Source organism: Euleptes europaea, chromosome 19 (assembly GCF_029931775.1).
Source record: "Euleptes europaea isolate rEulEur1 chromosome 19, rEulEur1.hap1, whole genome shotgun sequence".
NCBI classification, from domain to species: Eukaryota; Metazoa; Chordata; class Lepidosauria; order Squamata; family Sphaerodactylidae; genus Euleptes; species Euleptes europaea.
The window spans coordinates 20,043,204-20,068,972 of record NC_079330.1 but is presented as its reverse complement, the minus strand read 5'-3'; the positions used below and the strand labels follow the sequence as shown (position 1 = coordinate 20,068,972).

The window sequence follows — 25,769 nt, the reverse complement described above, 5'->3', positions numbered from 1 at the left end:
CCAATTCCAGGCAGAGGGGGGGGAGGTGCATACCCGTGGGAAAACTTACCAAGGTCTGTGTTTCGTACGGAATAGAATGAAATTGAGAACTGGACCTCAGTTTCAGGACTCTGGATAGGAAAACAGCTGTGGGAATTAAAATGCCAAACCATCCTAGTTTTTTTGTTCAGTAGAAGCTGAGTCTGTCAGTCCGGTTGGGGCGGAGCGCTGCCCTCTACCCCCTTCCCTTCCTCATCCTTAATCCTGGTTTGTTTGCAAGGGCACCAATGGAAACAAGAACTTGGCTCCTCGCCAAGGGGTTCTGTGGCAGCTGAGCCAGGGGACGAGGGGGTGATGAGTGATTCCCCCATTTCAATGTTATCCCTCACCCGTTCTGTATCGCAACAATGAATGTATTTTTAACAAAGCATTTGTAGTGGCCTCTTAGGGATGTTCAGAGCACTTTGTATGCATTGTTCTGTTGTGAGGGCAACGATCCCAGGGGCTGAGGCTAGAGGGATTGCGACTTGCCTAAGGTCACCTGGTAAGATCATGGCAGAGGCGAGATTTGAACTAAGGACTACCCGGTGGGTAACTCCCTGTGCAGTCCGCCCGCTCTCATGTTTTTATTCTTTTTTATGTTATCATAAAGGCAGCCTCCCTGGGGGTTCCTGTTACAGTCAGTGAGCAGACGGAGACCTGCTGAGCTTCAGCAAGGTGGCCGCACATCCTGTGCCTTCAGATCATGCACAGGGACAGACCTTTGCATGCAGGCAAGGTAGTAAAGGGGTCATCAGCAGGGCAAGAAGATAAACCTTCTCTCGTTGAAGTCTGGGAATAAAAATCCAGGTTTCCCTTCTTAGGCCTTTTATGCACGGCTGTTTCCCTCGCATTTACCCCTCGGACAACTTTGGGTCTTTGTTTTGATTATGCATGCCGTTTCTGACCGTCAGGGGTCGTCTTGCTCTCCCCCTGCATTTCTGCGCGTTTTGCCCATGTTTTCAAATTTGTGATATAACAGGTCCCTGAAATCACGGGCAAAACACATGGGGAGAGCGAGGTGACCTCTGACGGAAACGGCATACATAATCAAAATAAAGACCCAAAGGGGTGACAGAGGGGAGACGGCGAAGGAAATAGCCATGCATAAAAGGCCTTAGCTGTGTCTTGGGGTATACAAAGTATGCAACCCCCCTGGCCATTTGCAGTTTTAAGAAGTCCTCTCCTGTGTATAATGACTTTTTTTTTTTTTGCCATCAAGTCACATCTGCCTTATGGCGACCCCCAGTGGGGTTTTCAAGCCAAGAGATATTGAGAGGTGCTTTGCTATTGCCTACCTCTGGTATTCCCAAGAGGTCTCCCATCCAATTACTTGCCAGGGTCAAGGCTGAGAATGTGTGACTGGCCCAAGGTCACCCAGCAAGTTTCTGTGGCAGAGTGGGGATTCGAACCTGGGTTTCCCAGAATCCTAGTCCAACGCTTTAACACTACACCACGCTGGCTCTCATATAATGCCTAAGTTGATTTTAAATTGTAATCGCTTTACTGAGTTCTGCACTGTCCGTTTGATTTAGTAACTTGTTTTGGAACCTCCATCAGAAATCCTCCAACATTTTAGCCTAATCTTGGATAACTAAATGACTGACACGAAGCCCAGAATAAGAGACCGGGATGTTTTATCATTCTTCCCACAACTGTTCCCCCCCCCCTTTTTTTCCGTATGCAACATGGTTAGTTATAGTTTTTGTGTCGTCCGCTAGTCCGGGCACACTCTTATGGAGCATCAGCAGGGAAGCATATGTGTTACAGAGTACTATCGAAACCCTGTTTGGAGAGAAATGGGAATTAGCTCTGGAAAGCTGGACGCAAAGGCCATTTATGCACGGCTGTTTCCTCGCTGTCACCCCACCGACTAGTCCGGGGCCTTGCTTTGATTATGCTTGCATTTGCCAACCGTCAGAAGTCGCCTCGCTCTCTTCGCACGTTTCTGTGCATTTCCCCCACGTTTTCTGAATCCTGGCTAAACATGAATCCAGAAAAACATGGGCAAAATGTGCGGAAATGCGCAGAGAGAGCGAGGCGACCTCTGACGGTCAGAAAAATGCAGGCATTATCAATGCAAAGCCCCAAAGTAATCGGCAGGGTGACCGTGAGGAAACAGCCATGTGTAAAAGGCCAACATTTTCACCAGTTGGGTTGGTTCCTCTGAAAGCAGCTTTTCTTATACTTTGCGCAGTGGTAGCTTGGAGAGGTTGTCCCCTGAAATGGATTTTTTTTGTGTCTTCGTTGGTAAGAGAAGTGAAAAATCTGTCTTAAGAAAAAAGGTGAGGGGGTAAAACCTATCTGATCCTAAAAACTTGTGACCTCTTGGAGGGCACCTCTTGCCTGGAAATCCCATATTTGCAACTGAGAGACGGAGTAGCTTGTATATCGTGCTGCCCTCCGTTTGTCTGATAGCTCTTGCAAGGATTACTGACCCATCTCCAATTTTTTATACCTTTTGAGACGTGTATTTATATCTGACTAATCTCCTTTCTTGAGCGTAGCTGTAATCTTTATTAACAAACCAGCCTGCCTTGCTTCCTTTCCAAAGGTCCCCAGCCTCTCTGGCTGGGCTGGGAAAGTTGACCCCCCCCGGCGCTCGATTTTTACCCCCCCCGACTCTCCCCAGCTAGGGCCAGACCAGTTTTGTGCTGTCTTGCGGCCCACGGTTGTCAGAACCATCACCCCCTGATTGTTTTGTTCTTACCCAACTTGTTTTTCAACAGAGAATCCAGGCCAGAACCTGAACAGGCTATTTCAGGAAGTACCGAAACGAAGAAATGGGTCGGAAGGTACGTCACAGGCAGGTGTTTCTCTTTGCAGTCGATCTCTGGGCAGTGGCGTGTGCTTAGCTGTGTGTCATCTGTATTTTATTTTTATTTTTAAAATCCGGACACGTATAAAAGGGTTGCAGTTTGATTCTGGCCTGGAATCTGAAGGAAAAACAGACAGCGGCCCCGTGCACGCGTAATGCCGGCTCTCTGCCAGAGCTGTTTGCTAATCAGGAGCCAGTCTTGAGAAGCCACCCTTTTCTCTCCCTCTTCTGTCGCGCAAGTTCATCCCTCCTGCCCCTTGTTTGTGTTAGCCATGGTTTCAGTGTTACGCGTGCACAGATGCTAACTGCGGTTGATGCCAACCAGGGTTTTCCAAACCCGGCTCCAATAGTCGCTGCGTTAACTGTGGTGACCTCAGAGCGTGTGCAGCGCTGAACCCGTGGATGAGTCAAATAAAGCAACGGTGGAAGAAGTTTGCGCTGGAAAGGGAGAGAAGCGTGCTTTCTCATGTCTGGGTCCTGGTTTGCAAACCGTGGTTTTCCAGGAGCCAGCATTGGGTCTGCACCGGACCAGTAAGTATAAAACAAACCATGGGTTTTAACAGCAAGAGCTCTAGGTCTTTCCCCATCTCTGTCATTCTACTGCTATACTAACCTAACTCCTTTGAGTGGAAATTTCTACCTTACCTAGACAGAATTAGAAATTATTCTCATTAATCTTGATCATACTGGTATCCCATCTATCCTTCAGGTCCTATGTGGCCCACACAACAATTCTCGTCAGGTCGGTTTGGTTGAGAGAGTGAGTGACTGGCCAGACCTCACCCAGCAAGCTTCTTGGCTGAACAGAGATTTGAACCCGGGTCTCTCTGGTCCAAGTCCAAAACTCTGTTTACTACACTATGTTGACTCTTCTTAAGTAGCTTATAGCCACAGAAACCATCACTATGGGGCTTCATCCTGGGGGTCTCACTCTTGACAACAATAAATAATTTTGGTACAAGCAGATCCGTAAAAAGAGACTCCTGTATCACATTAATGCATACACTCCTCAGGAGACCTGTGTGATGCAAGCAGGGTTTCTTCTACCATGATCATAACTAAACGACATGTAGATTGTGAAGCAACTGGTGGTCTCTTCCATCGCTAAATAATCTTCTCTGTGCCACAAAGTCACTCCATGGCCTTAAGGAAGCCATTCTGTCTCAGGCTAAGTCCTTCTATTTCCCCCAAATGGGTGGTAGTAGTTCTGGCCTGCTTTGCAGGGCTGTTGTACAGATTAGCACAACATCGTATGTTGAAGGACTTTGAATGTTGAAAGCACTGTTATCTAAGCGCTGTTATCGATTGACAGCACTGAACGTGAGGAGCCAGGAAAAAAGCCCAAAGGGGTTTGCTCAGCTCGCAAGTAATTCTTGCCTTAAATGTTATCTCTGTAGAAGGATTCAGAGGTTGTGGTATGAAGGTTCAGCCTCTTGCTGAGGGTTGGGATTCTTGATAGATGCCATAGAAACCATCAGAGAAGATAGTTTTGTGATGGAGTGAATATTTGAACTGCTTCTGTAAAAAAAAAAAAAATACAAAGCTCCCTTCTAATGAAACAATATTGAATACATAAAATTGCAACTTTGTGATTGTTTCTTTAATTAGCTCAATTTCTTTAATAGGAAATTCAAGCTCATTAAAAAAAACTTTCCATTTGCAAGAAAACCAAGCAAAGCCAAAATAGCTTCAGCAATTTTTTAAAAATAAATTTTATTTAAAAGATGTTTATGCCACCTTTCCACCAAGATAGGATCCCCAAGATGGCAAGCATCAAATATTAAAACATTACAACATTAATTTTTTTTAAAACAAAGCATATATAAAATACTTGAATAAAAACGTATAAAAACATAAATGTGTGTGCGTAAAGTCCCGTCAAGTCGCAGCCGACTTATGGCAACCCCTTTTGGGGGTTTTCATGGCAAGAGACTAACAGAGGTGGTTTGCCAGTGCCTTCCTCTGCACAGCAACCATGGTATTCCTTGGTGGTCTTCCATCCAAATACTACCAGGGCTGACCCTGCTTAGCTTCTGAGATCTGACAGATCAGGCTAGCCTGAGCCATCCAGGTCAGGGCAAAAACATAAATAGACAGAGATAAATATTGCACATCTTCGTGATGCCTGAAAGGGGGGGTGCCTTGACACACCACCTCTGGGAGCTTCTCTCTTTTTCATCTTGGGGGCTGCAGTAGCAATTGCCCTGCTTCTTCCCCAAACCCATCTCACCTCCCAAATTGGTAGAACTCTGTACAGCTGTAATACGGGGCTGGCAGCGCTAGACTAGATTGGCTCACCAACGCCGAATGCCCCTTCCCTGTATGGCAAGCTCCTCTGCGCTTCCAGCAAGCCCCCTGCTTGTAGAAAGACAAAGTACCCATCCAAGACCTTTTCTGCATGCTCAACTTACTCCTGATTTTCTTGGTAGTCGATCCGCAAGCTTTGGAATCGGCTGGGGAGCGGTTCTTCCGCACATGGCCCTCCCTGTGCTTTTTCACAACTGCGGAGTCAGTTTATTTCCTTCTGCATGTGCCTTACATAATGAGGATTTTCAAGGGAAGGTGCTGTCGTCGTTGGTGGCGTTACCGGTGGCATCAGAGCACCACCCCTTATTTTTTTAAGGCCCTGAACTATCAATATATCAGTGTACTGTTGTAATGATAATTTAATTTCCCAGCTTTCATTTTTTTAAAGTAAGTCTTAAGCGCCTTCCCTTTGCAGAGATATGCCTTTCCCCTTATATCTCTGCAAGGGAAGACACTACAGACTGGAGGTGGGTGGGACAAAGAAAACTGACAGAAACATTATTTACAAGGAAAAAGCCCCCTCAAAATCAGCTTCCAGAAAACATCGGGGTAAAAGTGGTTCCAAAAGAACCAGAAGAAACCTGAAGAGTAACCCAAAAAACTGACGCTAACACTTAAGGCATAAAAATCTGTGCAGAAATCGGGGGAATAAACCAAAGCAGTATGAGGCCAGAACAGACAAGGGGGGAAATAATGCAAAAAAGCCCTCGCTAATCAACTTATACTCCCATATAAACATATTTGAGCATCTGTCCGTCTAGCCAAGTGTAGACTTCTCTGACTAGACCACAGCTCTGCAGCGTCTCGGGCAGACTAATGGCTTTTCCGACACCTGCTACCTTAACTCCCATTTCCCTGGAGAGTGAACCTGCGTCCTCCTGCACATGAGGAAAACACTCTGCCACGACGCCACAGCTCCTGCTCCCCAGCCCAGCCTCTTAAGTGTGCACCAAAGCGGAGAGTAAGTACAGTGCAGTTGACCAGGGTGGGGGTAGGGCCACCAAAGCTGCCTGAGAGGCACCTGGCTGAGAGGCACTGCTGGGCACAATTGCCCAGAGTCATCCTGCTCCCCTCCCGCTTCACCCGGACACAAACGGTGCTCCAGCTTAAGGATGAGATCCCCACTTGTGTCTGGAGCGGGGGCCGACAGCGGATGACATCATCGGGGATAATCAGGCCACAGATGTTTTGAGGTTCTTGCATGCGATCAAGAGCTGCTCCGCCTTTGCATCCAGGGTCAGGCAAGAGCGGACTTGAGGGCAGCAGGGTGCAATCCAGTCCACAGTCCACGTTTAAATGTAGTTGCATGGGTGTTGGGCCCTGGCCTGGATAGCCCCAGGCTAGCCTGATCTCGTCAGATCTCAGAAGCTAAGCAGGGTCAGCCCTGGTTAGTATATGGATGGGAGATCACCAAGGAATACCAGGGTTGCTGTGCAGAGGAAGGCACTGGCAAACCACATCTGTTAGTCTCTTGCCATGAAAACCCCAAAAGGGGTCGCCATAAGTCGACTGCAACTGGATAGCAAAAAAAGGGGGGTGGTTTCAGACAAGGATCTGGGAGACCCAGGTTCAAGCCCCAGCTCTGCTGCGTAAGCTTATTGGGTGGTCTTGGGCCAGTCATTCTCTCTCAGCCTAACCTCCCTCACAGGGATGTTGTTAGGAGGATAAAATAGAGGTGAGGAGAATGAAACGAGCCGCTTTGGGTCCTTATTGGAGAGACAAGCCAGGGTATAAGTAAATAAAGAAATCCCCACTTGATGAATGGTCTAGGGGCATCTTTTGGTGGGATGCAAAGCAAAAGCAACCCCACCAGAAGGCAAGGCGAGGCCAGTGGGTGCCGTGAAAGGCAGAAGGGTGGGAAGATGGAGGCCTGGATCCTGCGCTGTATCTGCGCTAAGGGAAGGCGTTTCTATGAAGCACAACTGCCTCGTCCCTTCCCTGGGGGACAGGAGACCCTCAACCGCATGAGGGGCACATTGGTAATCTGCAGCGGGAGGGAGGAGTCGGGTGAAAAATAACACACACACCCTCTTCCATTAGCAGAAATTTACTGTGGGATCCGGGCCCATTACCGCACAATCTACCCGGAAGCGTTTCCGCATAAGCCTCGCTGAATTGCACAAGAGTTGCTCCAGAGAACTTCACAAAGGATCCCCCCGCATGTGTAAAATGAATGGGAGAAAAATGCTGTTTGGGTTTTCCGCCACAGGCTCCAGAATGTCTTGGGCCAGGCCGTGGTACGAATAAATGACTTCCTGCGTCCCATCTCTAATGGTGGCTCCTAGAAGAATGGGGTGGGGTGGGGACACAGCCCAAATCATAGACATCTCCGCTGTCAACTGGCGTTCGTTACGCTTTACATCTTCCAGCGCAATTCATAGTTGTGTGTGTGCTCGCGCACTCCTGTGTCTTTTAAAAGCAGCCCCGTGAGAAGCATTACACTGAAGGGCGGTGAATGAAATAGCCCTCCAAATTGTTAGGAGTGTAGTACTTTTGTTTTTATAATGAGAATTACGCTTCATCTTACTGAAGGCGGAACATTTAAAAAATTGTATTTAATCACGTAGGCAGCTCCGAGTGTTAGTGGGATAACTCTAACAAATGGTTCTCCCCCCCCCCCACCCTCGCCCCTATGACCAGTGTTTCCTCTTAGAGATTCTCACCTGCAATGAATACTGGGCTATATTTGGAATAGTATTTGGTACTTGATTTTCTTTATTCTTAAGTGGGAAAGAAATCAGCCTACCACTTGTGCCTCTCTCGCTGTTGCTGAGTGAAAATTGTTTTCGGCCTTCGTGATAAGATTCCAGTGCCAGCAAAACGTCCTCTCATCTCAGAGGCAAACAGAGTTTAAGTGGCTTTGTAGTTGACTATCCTTCAAGGAGGTTCTCCCCTCTTCCATTTTATTCCTCAGAACAATCCTGTGAGGCAGATTAGGCTATGAGCTCATGCCTGGCCGAAGGGCCACCAGTGAACTTCAGGCCAGAGGGGGGATTTGAACCCATGTCTCCCCAGTCCCAATCCAACCACTGTATTACCTTGTCTTAGTGATGCAGCATGTGCTTTCCACATAGAAAGACCCTGATAAAAAGATGTTGGGTAGCAGGGGGTAAGGCCTTTGAGAGCTGTTGCCAGTCAGAGGAGACCGTATAATCTTGGAGCCCAAGATAATCTGATTCAATATGTTAAATTTGTACCCTGCCTTTTGTTTTAAACCTTTGTTTTAAAAAGCCACCCTGTAAGACGGCGTTCATTATTTTTAAAAATGCACAGATTAACAAATAAAAGCCATCAAAAGAATGTGGGAGGGCAGGGCATAGAAAGCTCGAATAACTGAATTTTAAAGTACGAAACTCAGAACAAAAACCATGAAATTTCAGGCCATTTTGAGGTGAGTATAAGGCAGATTTGTATCTTCATAGGAGCGCAAAATGTGGCCGTGGATACTGATTTTGATTGGGTTTGGTTGATACGAAAACCCTCTCCTCGGATGGTTGTTTTAACAGTCGTTAATCCGTCGCTTTTCTCAGGCAACATCACCACCAGAATTCGAACCGCGGAGGCAGGCTCCGATGACGCTATCAAATCCATCCTAGAGCAAGCAAAAAGGGAGCTTCAAGTGCAGAAAACAGGTAGGAACTCCTGACCACGCTTGCCTTTTAATGGTAGGATAGTGGGATAATCTACATAACTGCGCTCCGTCCCCTTCCCCCCGCCCGCTATGTCCAACACCAGGAAACCCACCAGCAAAGAAGATGTTTCTGTGACCTCAAGACACTCTCCAGGTATGCAGAAAAACAAATGACTTTGGAAATTAAGTGGAAGTACAGGGATCTCAAAATTAGATTGAACAGGGCTGAGTATGCTCCAGGAGGCATTCGAACGTTGAGTGCAGAGAGTCAGTTAAAGGGGGGAAACGAAAGGAAATGGGGAAATTGGCCTGCTCAAGCTCCGGAGTGTTTCTAGGGAACTGGAGAAGGGGAGGGAGGGCAGGAAGGGTTGTGTCAGTGCTTTCTGACATGCCCAGGGTAATGCCGATTGCCACTTTGGGGTCAGGAAGCAATTTTCCTCCAGGCTGGTTTGGCCAGAGGTCCTGGAGGGTTTGGTGTGGGGTTTTTTTTTGGTTTTTTTTGCCATCTTCTGGGCATGGAGCAGGGGTCATTAGGGGTGTGAAGGGGAGGGAGTTATGAATTTCTTTCATAGTGCAGGGGGTTGGGCTAGATGACCCTGGAGACCCTTCCATGATTCTATGATTCTATTTGGGCGTGGGAAATTTCCCAGTCATTTATCTCCCTCACCCACTCCCTCCCTCTCGCCTTCCCACAGCTCTTCTCAGGGATCCTGGGTGGTGCAAAGCATATCCAAGAGCCCTTTAGGGAGCCTGGCATTGTGGTTACATTACACAGGAGGTGGCTAGCACCCTCAAGACGAATGAACGCGTATTACTGCATGAGCTGTCATGAGTCAGTGCTCACTTCCTCAGGTGCATAAAAGCATTAATCTATAGGCATGGTGACATACCCAGCCACAGTGGCGGGGGGGGGGGGGCGTGTTGCAAAGAGCATTTGACAAAATCCAGTCAAAAGTGAGCTCTGACTCATGAGAGCTCACGCTGAAATAAATTCAAGGTTGATTGAAGGAGTGCCTCTAACCAAATCCTGCGCCCTCGTGAGACTACAGGTTGGGCAGGGGGGGCAATTAAAGCAATTATAGCAATTAAACTGGTATAAGACCAATATATGTGTAGTTATGCAAGAAACCTTTTTACACTTTTCCAAACTAGTCCTCATCGGGGGGTTTTTTTTGGGGGGGGGGGTATCATCCTCAATATGGACACAGACAGCTTGTGTTGGCTCATGTATTATTTGAGATTTGTAACTGATAACAGAAGTTAGAATGCCTGGGGGAATGATTGAAGGAGATCTGGGAACAGAGAGAAAGGAGTGGGAATAGAAAACCACCAGGATATGGGCACAGCAAACAGGGAGGATGGAATAAAACAGACAAAAGTTAAGTAAATTGGGGGGGGGGGGAGTTGTGATTGTTGGGTGTATCCAAACCCGAGAAAGTGGGTGCATATGCTCACCAGCTAATGTGCTGGCATTTCCTGCATGAATTATTGGGATGCCCTCACTTTTCATCCATCACACACACACACACACACACACACACACACACACAGCTTGGCTGTCCTCTTCCTACTTTTCATGGCGTGCCCCCACTTCATGAATGACCCAGTCGTTGAAACAGACAGAATTGGGTTCTCCTGAGACTTTTCGATGTGGCGCACAGTGTCGGTAATTGCAGTCATGGTAAACAGTTCGGAACTCAACCCGCGTGTTGACCTTCGCCAGAAATTTTTCGTTTCAGAGGGTAGCTTTGTTGGTCTGCAGTAGAACATCTAGATTCGAGTCCAGCAGCACCTTAGAGACCTACAGAATGTTTGGGCTATAAGATTTCGAGAGTCAAAGCTCCTTTCACCGACTTGTATCTGACAAAGGGAGCTTCGAGTCTCGAAAGCTTATACCCTTTAAATCTTGTTGGTCTCTAAGGTGCTACTGGACTCGAATGTAGCAGTAATTCTTAGGTTTTTTGGAGATCGGTGGAAAGGTTCTAGCAAACTTCCATGCCACCTGGTAAAACTCAGTGCTGTACGAGGGACTTTGTTAAATGGCACAGTGGCTGTTTTGTGCGTATCCAAGGTAACGCCTTCCAAGAGGATTATGGGAAGGGTTACCAGTACATTTCTTTTCTGTACTTGAGGTCAGTATCTGTAGTTTGACATTGAGCTGACATTGATGTAGTAACTCTAATACCATCTGGCCTTGTTCCCCCACCCCAGCTGAGCCTGCTCAGCCCCCTTCTTCCTCCAGCAGCGGTGGTTCTGATGATGCCATTCGCTCCATCCTGCAGCAAGCCCGACGTGAAATGGAAGCACAGCAGGCTGCCCTTGAACCGGCCTTAAAAGCAACCTCCTTGTCCCAAGCGGAAATATCCATCCTGTCCCCGAAACTGATCTCCGCCTCTGCCATGTCTTCGGTCTCCAGTTATTCTCCCCTGGCCATGTCCCTGAAGAAGCATTCATCGTCAGTGGATTCTGGTATCTCCTCCCTGCAGAACCCCTCTGGACTGAAGAAGGAGTCCCAAGAGGCCCCCGTTCTCGACCTCCACGGGATCTCCGATTCGACGCAAGGCGTGCTGAGACACGTTAAAAACGAACTGGGGCGCAGCGGGGTGTGGAAGGACCACTGGTGGAACACTGTGCAGCCGGAGAGGAGAAATGCAGTCCCTCCCGAGGACCCCAAAGTGGAGGAGGCCCCCAGCGGGAAGGAGAAGTCCAGCAACCAGTCTCGGTCAGATCGTAGCCAGCAGCTCCAAGGGCCCTCCTCTTCAGACTACTGGAAGGAGTGGCCGAACGCGGAATCCCCCTATTCCCAGAGCTCCGAACTGAGTGTGACGGGGGCCAGTCGCAGCGAGACGCCCCAAAACAGCCCCCTCCCTTCCTCCCCCATCGTCCCTTTGTCAAAGCCATCTAAACCTTCCGTTCCTCCACTCACCCCTGAGCAGTATGAGATTTATATGTACCAGGAAGTGGATACGATAGAGCTAACCCGTCAGGTCAAAGAGAAGCTAGCAAAGAACGGCATCTGCCAAAGGATATTTGGGGAAAAGGTAAGGATTCGCCTGAGTTCTGTTTTCCCTTTTTTGTGGTGGGGAATCGAACCCTGTTCTCCAGATTAGAGTCTGTGGCTCTTAACCACGCTGGCTCTCACGCCCTTGTGCATGCATGTAAATAGCCACTGGCCTGGTTTCCAGGCAATCAGGCAGAGGAGCCCTAAATTTATTCATTGTCTTCTTGCAAATAATTACTAGTAACTATTAGTGGTAGTTGTTCCAACTAATGTTGGGAACCTGTCATAGGGTTGCCAGGTCCCTCTTCACCACTGGCGGGAGGTTTTTGGGGCAGAGCCTGAGGAGGGCGGGGTTTGGGGAGGGGAGGGACTTCAATGCTATAGAGTCCAATTGCCAAAGCAGCCATTATCTCCAGGTAAACCCATCTCTATCAGCTGGAGATCAGTTCTAATATTAGGAGATCTCCAGCTAGTTCCTGGAGGTTAGGAAAACAGCACTGGAGATAAAGTGTACAAAGGTAACAAAGTTCTTATATTGTGCTTAAATGACAATAACATACAAAAGTGGAATACATAAACACTAACACATCACAAATATATACAATACATGTTTGATGCAGTCTCTGTGCAACAGAATAATGCAATTTTCTTGGTATATATTTGTAGCCAATATGTCTTTAAATGGTCCAAGAGGTACACATTCAAACAATCCCAAAAGTTCATATATTGGGAGTAGATGGGGGACGGCCATTTCAAGGTCTTTTCTTCAGCCCCAAATTCATTCAAAGTTATGTTTCCAAGTAATTTTTATCTAGTACACCATCAGACTACTTCACTGGTTCCCCAAAGGATACTCCAAAGAGTAGCAGCAAGCTATGGTTGTTCTCAGTGCCTGGAGGTTGGCAACCCTAACCTGACATCATGTGGGAGCTCTGACTGCCTTTCCAGGCCTATAATGACCTCTTATGTGAGCTCCACTTGTTTGTAATTTATTGATGTTTTAGGGATGTTAGAAGTGTTTTTATACTGTGATTTTATAGTATTTTATTGTATTTGATATTGAAATGCTAGCTGCCCTGAGCCTGGCATCAGCTGGGGATTGCGGGCACGTTATAAATCTAAATAAATAAATATCATTTAAAACAGAAACCAGCCAACTTCTTGAGCCCGAGGAAGGGTATGGATTCTCCTTGTCCATATTGTATAAGGAAGAGATTCTGTGTCAGCCCTGCCTCCCTAGCCCCACCTCAAGAAGTTGTTGAGAAGGAAGAATTGTAAGACAAGAAGAACCTCTTGCCAGTTTGGTGACCGGAGACGGGGCTGGGATTGGCGGGCACCCGGAGAGTTGGGCAACGCATCAATGGGCACCCAATGGGCACTCTTCTGTTTAAACTTACCTTGCCGGTTCCCCTCTTGAAAAATGAGACAGCTTGTGTTGGTGCATGTATGATTTGAGACAGCTTGTGTCTACAAGATGGTGACGCACCCTCCTTGCCCCGCTGACCTGGTGCTTGGAGGGGGCCAGGGGAAATCCTAGTGGATAGAGTCCAGTGCGGGTCCGCGGACTGCCCGTTGGCCTCACCTGCTCTAACCCATCACCGTGCTGAATGTTGTCCCCTCTGTGTTTCCTTCCCCTTCAGGTGCTGGGTCTCTCCCAGGGGAGCGTCAGCGACATGCTGTCCCGGCCAAAGCCATGGAGCAAGTTGACGCAGAAAGGCCGCGAGCCGTTCATCCGCATGCAGCTCTGGCTGAACGGGGAGCTGGGCCAGGGAGTCCTGCCGACCCAAGGGCAACCTCAAGGCCAAGGTAAATGAATGGGTTGGCCCTCAGCCACCCTTTTTTCATGTTGGAAGCTTCCAATATTAGCTTGTTGAACCCTTTTGGTTGAAGAATAGGTTTTCCTGAAATCTTTTTGCAGATATGAGAATCCCCCCCACCCCCGCCCTTTGGTATCCAGAGGTGGTCAGGGATCGAAGCATCATGGGTAGCAAGGACAATCTCTTGCAGGGGCAAGATGCACCCAAGCATGTACACCATGGAGGCCGGGACAAGAGCAAAACCAAATCCTTTCCCTGTGTTGCTGCCTGTTGCTAGTGTGGGATTGAACACTCTTCTTCCTTGACATGTCGCGGGGGGGGCAGGAAGCGCCCTTCCTCTAGAAGCCGAGAGTTTTCAAAATGTAGCGCAAAGGAAATGTAGAGAGATTCCAAGAAACACGAAAGCTGCCCCCGCTTTGCACACAAACAAAACACTTACACCTTGACACACAGGCCCAAAGCAGAGGCCTCTCTCCCTAGTGGGGTTATTCAGTGCTGGCAATTCTTCAGGTCCTGACAGCTTGCAGTGAGCTCTTGGGTTGAACCTTCCCTCCCTCTTTTCTGTTCCATTGACTTATTTGTCTCCAGACTGAGGGCAAGCAACCAGAGCAACCTATGTAGGCTGAAACAGATCAGCCAGAGCTTTGGAGTTGAAGGTTAAACTCTAGAAATCCAGAATCCTTTCTTCCCATTTTCAGATTTTGCCCCTTGCTCATTGGAACAGTGTGAAGCTTATGCAGACTCAAATGGCCAGACTAATTCAGGTGATTCGAAGTCTGCTTTGCATGCGTAACTGAAGATGCCTTGGGAAGAACCTGTCACAAAGCGCCAACAGGGGATGCATCCCAAGTAGATTTATAGTACTCTGGCTCCCTACAATTGGTGGTGGTTTTCATTTCTGGCTTTAGATCTCATTAAGTGGAGATGAAATTGTGTGTACAAACCTTGAGATTTAAGAGGTTTAGCAATGACTTGCCTAAGATCAGATAGTTCTGAAGAGAACTTGAGCTAGTCTAGCCGATGGCAAAGAGGCTAAGCTACAGATCCGGACGGTCTTGGTTCGAGTCTTTCATTACATTAAAACTTTATTACGGTCCACGGCCAGCACAAAAACAAGTACAGGGAATAAACAAAAGGAATAAGATCAGTATACAACCAAACTCATGTAGCGACTGCCAACAAACATGGTATATACCAAACACAAACTGCAGGATAAACATAACCTATAAACCTAAAAGAGCCCCGTGGTGCAGAGTGGTAAGCTGCAGTACTGCAGTCCAAGCTCTGCTCACAACCTGAGTTTGATCCCGACGGAAGTCAGTTTCAGGTAGCCGGCTCAAGGTTGACTCAGTCTTCCATCCGGTCGGTAAAATGAGTCCCCAGCTTGCTGGGGGTTAAGGGAAGATGACTGGGGAAGGCACTGGCAAACCACCCTGCAAACAAAAGCCTGCCTAGTAAATGTCGGGATGTGACGTAACCCCATGGGTCAGGAATGACCCGGTGTTTGCACAGGGGACCTTTACCTTTATAAACCCATAAACAAATTTACAATTTAAAATTCTCCTTGATGAACACTAAAAATTTATATCCTGCCCAGAAACTTTAAAACTGGTTCGAGTCTTGCCTCTTCCTGCCACGAATCCACTCGGAAGGGATTAAAGTATTGTCCTATTTTAAATATTACAGTGAAATAATGCACAAGAAGCACTTCGAAATCTTGAAAGTGTGACAGCGAAAAGGCCAGGATATGACTATCGCAAGGAAATGTCCACCATTCCATGGCTTTATTTAGAAAAAAATTATGCCACCTACCTGAAGTAGCTTACAAAATAAAACATAATAACAACATAAAATGTTAAAAGTTATTAACAAAACCCAGAATTAAAAAAAACAACCAGCCGGAGCATGAAAACATGTAATGAGAAGCTTAAAGTAGCAGTTTTCAGCCGGAGCATAAAGACAACGAATTGAGCAGCTTAAAATAACAGGTTTCAGACTAAAAGCACATTATAAAATGGTGTTATAATGGACTTTGGGCATTTGTGCGTCTATAAAAGCCTGAAATCGTGGAGTTACACCAGTGAATGTTGACAAGCACCATTAGGTAGCTGTTCGCATCCAGAGGTTCGGCGTGTGTGGGGGGGGGGGTTTCACAGGCACCAGATGTTTGCAGAATCTTCCACGCTTCTTGGTGAACGTCAACTCCACATGCTTGACACATGCGCCAACACAGATTTTGAACTGCAGGATCAGAAAGTAGCTCTCTGGTGACAATTTAAAACAGGAGGCTGCCCAGCTATGTAAGGCCTGCACGTGTTGGGGATTGGGATCGTGTCCATCCACTGGGTGTGCCTTTCCTGCTTGGACATGGGCTGGGCGTTATGTTGCCACAGGACCCATGAATGTGGATTCCAGTGAGTCTGATGGTTGCCCATTAAAGAGTTGGGGGCACGCCCCTGAAGTAGGACAGGTGCGATCTCGATCCCTGGCCAGGCATACCCCCAGTTTGGATGGCAGTGTCCCCTTTACCCTCTCCCTGCAAAGAGCCGGAAGTGGGGTAGTGCCTTTCCATCTTGCCCACCGGAAGCGCCCTCTCTGCCCTTGTCAGATCCAGCTGACCGTCCGCACACGGGCATTTCATTAGAATAGGGAGGAACACTCACAGGCCAAAATCATGCAGTCCATTCCAGGATTTTTGGGATCAGCCGTGCGTTTTGGGCCCACACATGGAGTTTTATGTTTGTGTGCCCATGTTCTGGCGTGATACCCTTACATGAATTACTCAAGGGTGCTGGGGGAAGGGTGGGCAGGCACGCATGGCGGACGTAGCGAGAAGATGAAAACTTGCGTTTCCCTTGCCATGCAAAGGAACAGGTAAGGTATCCCCTGAACCAGGCCACAGAATCTGCATCCCGGAGAATTGCCGGTTTAGTTTTTCTCGCTTGCGATGCTTCATAAGGCAGCTTTAAGCCGACTTTGACCCTTGACGTTGAAGCTGGCCGCGGTGGTGTCGGCAAGAAGTAGGCTGTGTGCTTCTGGTGCCTCTGCCTGATAGCCCTCCTTTTCTTTCTCCAGTCCTTCCTTCTGCGTCGTCGCTACAAGATTCCCTTCAGCAGGGATGTGCAAGCTCAGGTAATCGGCTGGTTTCTTACTGACTCTTTTGCTTTTGCTGTCTGCCATTTCTGCTTTTGTTTGGCGGGGGGGGGGAAGCAGGTGGGCTGGCCTCCTTTCTCGCCTTGTGTCTTGGAGGAGCACCTTCACGATTCCTGGATACAGGGGTGCGCCTTTGTGCGTTTAGCGGGTATGATTCCTTAACGCTTTCTGATCGCTGCGTAGCCCCTGGGGATCACGAAGGTGTCCTGTAGAATTCAGAGTTGCGGCACAATTCCGATTTTTCAGGAAAGCTCTATGATTCTCTTGGAGAGCCACGGTGCTGTGGTGAAGAGAACCAGCCGTGAACCAGGCAATGCCCGGCCCTGCTCTGGCCTCCGTCAGTATCTCCCTCCCCATCCCAAACTGCAACACAGGCCTAGTAATGCTGACCTACTTAAGAGGTTTATTATAAGGACGGGCAGTGTGCGCGAAGAGCTTTGGACACTTGACAGTGTAACAAAACTGAAAAGCGTTTTGTTGTTTGGTAGCTGAAGAGTCAGAGCTTGTATTATGGAGTACTTTTCCAGCGCTGTGTATTGTCTCACCAGTGTGGTGTAGTGGTTAAGAGCGGTGGTTTGGAGCAGTGGAATCTGATCCGGAGAACCAGGTTTGATTCCTCATTCCTCCCCATGAGCAGCAGAGGCTAATCTGGTGAACGGGATTTATTTCCCCACTCCTCCACACGAAGCCAGGTGGGTGACCTTGGGCTAGTCACACTCTCTCAGCCTCACCTACCTCTCAGGGTGTCTGTTGTGGGGAGGGGAAGGGAAGGTGATTGTAAGCCGGTTTGATTCTTCCTTAAGTGGTGGAGAAAGTCGGCATATGAAAACCAACTCTTCTTCTTCTTCTCATTCCCTGTCCCCTCCCGTTCTTGATCATTTTCCTTTTCCAACTCTTGTTTGAAACCTGGTCCGAACTTTACAATAGACTTTCTCCAGAGGCTTCCATTGATTAAGGATTGACCCAAAGGCAGAAGTGTGTGTTAGCTGGGAAGCGCTGAGGACAGAAGATACTGAGGCAGCAGGAAAGCAAACTTGGGGTGATGCTGCATCTCTTAGTGCAGCGGTTCCCAAACTGTGCTCCACGAAGCACTTAGTGCTCCGCGAATCATCTAGTGCTCCGTGAAGAGATTAGAAAGAAAAATAATACTGTCATTTGGTTTCGTATATGGGTGCTTGGTGAAAATTAGTGCTCCGTGACGAATTCCTCTTCTGAAAATTTCTCCATGACTCAAAAAGTTTGGGAACCGCTGTCTTAATGCATTTTGGAATTCTTCCTACTCGAGCCAGATGTGCACGATTCAGCCAAGGACAGGGCACGTAGTTTTGATGGTGTGTGTGTGTGCCAGGTTTCACTCTTTGGGAGACCTCCCACTCTGCACCCTCAGGCTCCTGCTGCTGCTTCATGGGATCAGCATCACCAAAACGGCATTTCAGGGGAATCCTAGAGTGTCACCTTGACACGGTGACATCACTTCCAGGTTTGTGCCAGAACTGACATTGCAGTGTTGGTGGGATTCTAATTAATCCCCCCGCTTCTCCATTTTGTTCCCGCTGCTCCACAGAGCGGCCGCAGGGGTCCAGGGGAGCTGAGCGAGCAGTAAAACCATAATTTCAGGTGAATGCTAGAACATCACCTTGACACAGTGACGTTATTTCCAGGTTCGTGACAGAATTTACACCGTGGCATTGATATGGCGCTGACAATGTGTTCTGTGTGACCCCCCAACCTGATTCTCCCACCAGTAGCCAGGGCTTGGCTGGCAGCCCTCATCAAAATCCTCACGGGGCCTGAACGAATGTTGTTCGCTTATATTCTGTTTTCTGTTAAGCACAAAGGTGGACACGTTTTGTGGTCTGAAGGCCCCATCTGGGCCCCTGCAAGCTTTTGAGGGCTCCAAGTTGAACGCTGGAACCTTCCAGAAACAAAAGGAGCTGCTGTCCGACTAGGAGCTCTCTAAAATGGGCAAAGGCACCCCAACAGGGCCGACTTTACCACTCTACTGCTCACAGAGAGCCAGCGTGGTGAAGTGGTTAAGAGTGGTGGTTTGGAGCAGTGGACTCTAATCTGGAGATCTGGGTTTGATTCTCCACTCCTACACATGAGTGGCGGACGCTATTCTGCTGAAACGGGTTGGTTTCCCCACTCCTACACATGAAGAAGAAGAAGAGTTAGTTTTTATATGTCGACTTTCTCTACCACTTAAGGGAGACTCAAACCGGCTTACAATCACCTTCCCTTCCCCTCCCCACAACAGACACCCTGGGAGGTAGGTGGGACTGAGAGAATGTGACTAGCACAAGGTCACCCAGACTAGCCAGCTGGGTGACCTTGGGCTAGTCACAGTTCTCTCTGAACTCTCTCAGCCCCACCTACCTCACAGGGTGCCTGTTTTGGGGAGGGGGAGGGAAGGTGATGGTAAGCCGGTTTGATTCTTCCTTAAGTGGTGGAGAAAGTCGGCATATAAAAACCAACTCTTCTTCTTCAGAGGCATTTGGCTTTCATGCTGGCGCACAGTTTTCCAAGAATATCAGCCACTAGCCAATGCTGGAGTCCAGTTCAGTTTTTATTCTGTATCTCCAGTCCTCACGAGAGAGAGACAGAAAGAGAGAGTGTGCACAGCTGAGCCGGGACTCTCCAAATGTCACACTAGGACAGCGAGAGGCATTGTTGCTGGAGGGCTGAGATGTCCCGCACAAAGCAGCCTGAACAGTCAAGGAAACACTTGTGTATTTTCTGTCAGACTTGTTCAAAACATGCAATTATATCTTTTTTGATCAGAGAAGGGAATTGGCAGGCTCCTGCTCCCATCTTCTGCACGCTTATCTTTCCACCTCAATACTCGAATGCCCTTGGGTGAATCCTGTCTTTCTTAAAATGTACGTGTCGAATGCGTTGATCCAGTCACAAGGGAGTAATTTTAAGGGGGGGGGTGGGAATCTGGATTTTTGTGTACTTCCCCTCATGAATTTTTGCTATCTACTTATGTACATTATTGATTGCTGAAATTGGGTCAGGTGTGTGTGGGTTTGTGTGACAGTTACACACAATTCGTCTTTGAAAACCTATTTTTAATTTGCCTCAACTTTGGGATAGACTTTCACCCAATGTGTTTGTGTGTTTGCATAATATGAGAGAGGTCGAATGGAGCAGCAATCTGAGGGGCCGACTTGGGCCCAAGGAGATTCAAACCATTGTCAGCCGTGTGGCCCACACAGTGACCTTGTGCCAGCCACGCTCTCTTTCTCAGCCTAGACAGCCAGCATGGTGTAGTGGTTAAGAGCGGTGGTTTGGAGCGGTGGGGAACCGGGTTTGATCCCCCCACTCCTCCACTTGAGCGGCGGAGGCTGATCTGGCGAACCGGGTTGGTTTCCCTGCTCCTCCACATGAAGCCAGCTGGGTGACCTTGGGCTAGTCGCAGCTCTCTCAGCCCCATCTACCTCCCAGGGTGTCTGTTATGGGGAGGGGAAGGTGATTGTAAGGCGGTTTGATAATTCCTTAAGAGGTGGAGAAAGACGGCAAAAAAAAAAAAAACCCAACTCTTCTTCTTCCTCCTCACAGAAGGGCATGCACTGCCCTGAGATCCTGATGAAAAACATGAGATTAAAAAATGGACCAGGATAGCTTTAGAGAGCTGCCGTTTCGACCCTCTAGATTTTGCACTTCCCTTCCCCTCTCCACAGCATCGTGGGGCTTCCAGGGGGCCGGTGGCACTACAAATGCAGCAACCTAGTCACGACGCTTGCGCATTCATGTCTGCTACCATTCTGTGATGCGAGGGCCGGTTCTGTGGCAGATTCTATGTTGCACGCTCTCTCCCGCATCCTCTAACTCAAAACTGCTCATTTGCGGGTACAGCTGTGGGTGATCCCAGGAGGCCTTTGAACGTCTCACTTCTATTCCTTCCTTCCTGGGTATCATTCATCATTCTAAGCTTCACACCGCTTAAGTGCGAGTAACTGTCATGGGATGAAGGGGAGGGGGTTTCATTGGGGGACCAAATTTAAAAGATTTCTTTTGTCGGAATTATAATCGAGCCTTTTATTGCAACGGACTGAGGCATTGGGGCGAGGGGTGTTTGAAGCCCGTGCGGTGATTGGACGAGCTGCTGTGAGGTCACAGGGGGATGGGGTGGGCAGGAGGACTATTGGCTGCCAGCGATGGGGCTGCGGAAATCCTGGAGGGGGACTTCAAGGGATGGAAGGATTGTGGAGCTAGGAAAATGGGGAGAGGTGTCTAAGAGGAGGTGTTAAGGAAGAGGCCACAGGTCGATGGTAGAGCTCCTGCTTTGCTTATAGTAGGACCCAGAGGCAGTGTGGTGCAGCGGTCAGGGTGTAAGACTGGGAGCTGGGAGACTTGGGTTGAGCAGATGATGACGTGGAGTTCAAATCCCACTCTGCCATGAACTCACTGGATGGCCTTGGGGTAGTCACACCCTCTTGGCCTAACCCGCCTTGCTGTGATGTCAAAAAGGGGGCGGGAGTAGGACTGACCTGAGAGGCAGCGTGGTGTAGTGGTTAAGAGCGGTGGACTCTAATTTGGACAACTGGGTTTGTTTTCCCACTCCAACACATCAAGCCTGCTGAGTGGCCTTGGGCTAGTCACAGTTCTCTCTGAACGCTTTCAGCCCCACCTGCCTCACAAGGTGTCTGTTGTGGGGAGGGAACAGGAAGGTGATTGTAAGCCACTTTGAGACTCATTAAAGGTAGAGAAACACAGATAAAACACAGATAAAGAATAGGTGTCCTTCTAACCCTAGTCAGTCTGGGGTGAGCTACAGTATCAGGAGTGTGTGGTACACATCCATCGAGCCAGTGTGGTGTAGTGGTTAAGAGCGGCGGACTCTAATCTGGAGAACCAGTTTGGATTCCCCACTCCTCCACATGAACCCTGCTGGGTGATCATGGGCCAGTCACAATTCTCTTAGAACTCTCTCAGCCCCACCTACCTCACATGGTGGCTGTTATGAGGAGGGGAAGGGAAGGCAATTGGAAGCCGCTTTGAGACTCCTCTTTTTCTCTTTGAGAAAAGCGGGGTATAAAAACCAATTCTTCTTCTTCTTCGTCTTCTTCTGCAGGATAAAAGTATGAGGCTAGGATTTCAGGTACCAAGTGTTGGGGAAAGACCTCTCCTGACCCTGGAGAGCCACTGCTACTCTTAGTAGACAAGACGGATCTAGAGGGATCCTTTGTCTGAGCCATGATACAGCATCTTCATAGATTCACTTGGTTGAGCCTGGCCTCAACCCCAGGCACAGTGGAGTGGAGAGATCAACCCATGGTTAATTCTGCTACGGGGGAAATGGCCTTTTGGCCCCAAGTTTGCACGGGGCAGGCTATAGATCTCGGTGCAAATGGGCTGGAAGCATTGCTCTCAGAAATCTAGCTACTTTCCCTTTCTCATCGCTCCCTGCTCTTGGGCAAGTATAAAGTGAGGGATATTGGGGCAAAAAATCCCAACTTCACATATACACTGATGGGATCTGTGCTGACAGCGACAGACCAAGAAAGGGATCTTGGGGTGGTAGTGGATAGCTCGATGAAGATGTCAACCCAGTGTGCGGCTGCTGGGGAAAAAAAGGCAAATTCCATGCTGGCCATAATTAGACAAGGAATTGAGAATAAAACTGCTGATATCATACTGCCCTTGCACAAATCTATGGTGAGACCACACTTGAAGTACTGTGTACCGTTCTGGTCACTACACCTGAAAAAGGATATTACACAGCTTGAGAAGGTGCAGAAAAGAGCAACCAAAATGATTAGGGGACTAGAGCAACTGCCCTATGAGGAGCGGTTAAACCGCTTAGGGCTGTTTAGCTTGGAAAGAAGGCGGCTGAGGGGATACATGATAGAGGTCTATAAAATTATGCATGGTTTGGAGAGAGTGACAGGGAGAAATTTTTCTCCCTCTCCCATAATACTAGAACACGGGGTCATCTGCTGAAGCTGGAGGGTGAGAGATTCAAAACAGATAAAAGGAAGTATTTTTTCACACAACGCATAGTTAAATTGTGGAACTCCCTGCCCCAAAATGTGGTGATGGCTGCCAACTTGGAAGGCTTTAAGAGAGGAGTGGACATGTTAATGGAGGAAAGGGGTATTCATGGCTACTAGTTAAAATGGATACTAGTCATGATGCATACCTATTCTCTCCAGGATCAAAGGAGCGTGCCTATTATATTAGGTGCTGTGGAACGCAGGCAGGATGGTGCTGCTGCAGTCGTCTTGTTTGGGGGCTTCCTAGAGGCACCTGGTTGGCCACTGTGTGAACAGACTGCTGGACATGATGGGCCTTGGTCTGATCCAGCTGGGCTTTTCTTATGTTCTTATGGAAGTGGCTTGTGTTGCAAGTCAGCTATCCCTCTCGCACCATGGTGGTTTTTGAGTGGTCAGCACCTTGCCAGCTCTCAATTTCCACTCTTCACGTCTCTTTTCATTCCCGGCGTCGGTAACCGCTCTGGATGCTTTCCCATCAAGTTTGATTTGCAGATGACTTCGGGGTGGGGGGTCGCAAAGACTTTGCAAGAAGTATGGGAGCTTGGAGCTGGGGTTTTAACGGCTGGAGATTTCTGGTTTTCGGGAGGAGAGGAGGCAAGGGATCAGCATGGAGGTCAGCAACTGGGAAGAACCACCAGGCATTCTGCACTTAACTGACAGCTGCTCGAGCAAGTCGAGAATGAGAGCCAGGTGGCAGCTCTCTGGAGGCTGGCAAGGGAACTGGCACAGTGTCATGGCAGCTTCGGGGCGCTTTCAGGAGCCTGTCTTGTTGAAGAAGCTGCGAGGCTTTGGTGGGTTAGAGAAGCAGAAGGGGGGGGCATGCCAGGCTAAGGGTCACTTCTGAGGGGGGCACTCATTCATTGCCTTTGATTGTGCACCGGGTCTCTCTGAGCTGTGTCTTGGACTTGAGTATAAAATAAACAGATCGCAATCCCTAAAGCAGACCGGATGATTTCCTCGCTGCAAGCTTTTCGAGAAAGTTTCTGCTACAAAACACTTGTTCCAAATGGCAAGTGCAAAATGTGTTGTTGTTTTTAATATGTAGTTTGCAAAAAGAAAGGGGGCCACACCAAAACAAAACGGAGACAAAAGCAACAACTGGTGCAAGGGAATAAAACGTAATAAATAAAGTACCCCTACGCGTTTCGCACAAGCTTCCTCAGGGGGATCTGTTCTCTGCCCCGGCGGCGTCCCATGCAAGTAATAAAACAATTAAGAAATATTTGCTCTTCTTCAGCTCGGTCTCGCACCGGAGGAGGTGCGAGACCGAGCTGGCAGCAACTCTGGCAGCAACTCTGCTAGGCAGAAAAAGGCCTTTCCCATCACCTACTCCCCGAGATCCTTTAGCTGAAGCTTGCCAGGATTGTGCCTGGGATGTTCTCTGTGCCAAGCAGGTGCTCAGGTAGGAAACCTATCCAAGGAGGTATCTTGAAGGGCGTCAGAGTGTCTCGCTGGATATCGTATACGCCCACCAGCACCAGCTCTCCAGGGTTGAGGGCAGAGAAAGGGCTCCACTTGCAATCTGCTGAGATGCAGTCCAGGATTCTGCTATCTCATTCTCGGCATCTTTGGTCCAATGTATCCATTCAGGACCACGTTTCTCAACCAGGGTTCCGCGAGAAATCGCTAGGGTTTCCTCGAGAAATAGTGATGAATAGGCCAATCATATGTAATCTTATGTATGGGGTTCCCTGAGACATGAATATTATTTCAAGGGTTCCTCAAGGGTAAAAAGGTTGAGAAATTCTGATTCAGGAGCTGTAAAGACGGACTGTACCAGTTTGGGCTGACAGTGTGTGTGTTTGGGAGAGAGACAGAGAAAGAGAGAGACGTACTTGAAGGCTCTTCTGGCAGAGAGTTGTCTTGCACATAGACCCACGAAATAGCTTATTCAAAAGAAGGCCAGCCTGTCTGTGTCATGCAGGGAGCTCTGCTGGTAACCTGGGAAGTGTTGCCAGTCTGGAGAAGAAGAGTTGTTTTTATACCCCGTTTTTTCTCTACCTTTAAGGAGTCTCAAAGCTGCTTACAATCGCCTTCCCTTCTCCTCCCCACACCTTGTGAAGAGAGTTCGGAGAGAACTGTGACTGGCCCAAGGTCACCCAGCAGGCTTCATGTGGAGGAGTGGGAAAACAAGCTGGGTTCTCCGGGTTAGAGTCCACCGCTCATGTGGAGGAATGGGGAATCAAGCCTGGTGCTCCAGGTTAGAGTCCGCTGCTCATGTGGAGGAGCGGGAATCAAGCCTGGTTCTCCAGATTACAGTCTGCCGTTCTTAACCACTATGCCACGCTAGCTCCCTAGTTGTTTATTCTGCTGAATATCTCAACTGGCTCTGAGGGGTGGTTCTCCCTGAGGCGGCCCCCCTGTGTCTGGGCCTTGCCTTCCTTCCTGCTCGCCTGAAAAGGTGCTGATGTCCCCAATAGGTTCCTCTTTTCTGGGATGAAGGCATTTCATTGCATGACATCCAGTGATTTACCTCTATAATGAGATCTTTCTCTTTACCTTTTGTCCCTTCGGGCTGGTTGACCAAGCTTCCCTTGGATTTTAAGCACGCCACCTGATGCCAAACTGGGCCCAGATTTCCTGCTTGCATTAAAAAATAATAATAAACTGTAGCCCTTATAGATCCAGAGATGTAAGATGAAAAGTGCAGACAGTCTTCTGCCTAATTGTCTGGGGGAAAGCAGCCTCCTTCCACCTTCCTTTGCTCGGGTCAACAGGGATAAGTCACAGCCAGGACATTTGCTTCGTCCCTCCCTGACAAGCTTTCCTGTTACCTGGAAGAAAGCAGGAACAAATCCTGGCATGAATAAAAATGTCCCAGTCGCAAGGGGGGAAGCAGTGGCTCACCAGCAGAGCCCCCGCTTTGCACGCATAGGGTACCCCGTTCAATCCCCGACGTCTCCAGTTAAAGGACCTCAGGTTATCGGGTTATGGGGAAGACCCTTCCGTGCTAGAGACCTGGGAGAGCCACCCACAGAGCAGACAGTACTGAAGGAGACGAACCCTCGGTTTGATTCAATATGAG

General features: G+C 48.5%; 1 protein-coding gene across 4 annotated transcripts in view; it reads left to right on the top strand.

Moving 5' to 3' along the window:
* The window catches only part of CUX1 (cut like homeobox 1), a 338,228-nt gene that overhangs the window by 234,824 nt on the left and 77,635 nt on the right, over nucleotides 1-25,769 (top strand). For 3 of the 4 annotated variants that reach the window (XM_056865493.1, XM_056865491.1, XM_056865492.1), the window contains exons 16-20: nucleotides 2,748-2,813; nucleotides 8,674-8,775; nucleotides 10,986-11,815; nucleotides 13,416-13,581; nucleotides 16,668-16,724. The exons of the other annotated variant lie outside the window; for it this stretch is intronic. In XM_056865493.1, coding sequence (XP_056721471.1) covers nucleotides 2,748-2,813; nucleotides 8,674-8,775; nucleotides 10,986-11,815; nucleotides 13,416-13,581; nucleotides 16,668-16,724 — 1,221 coding nt within the window. The remainder of the gene's footprint in view (nucleotides 1-2,747; nucleotides 2,814-8,673; nucleotides 8,776-10,985; nucleotides 11,816-13,415; nucleotides 13,582-16,667; nucleotides 16,725-25,769) is intronic. 4 annotated transcript variants of the gene reach the window in all.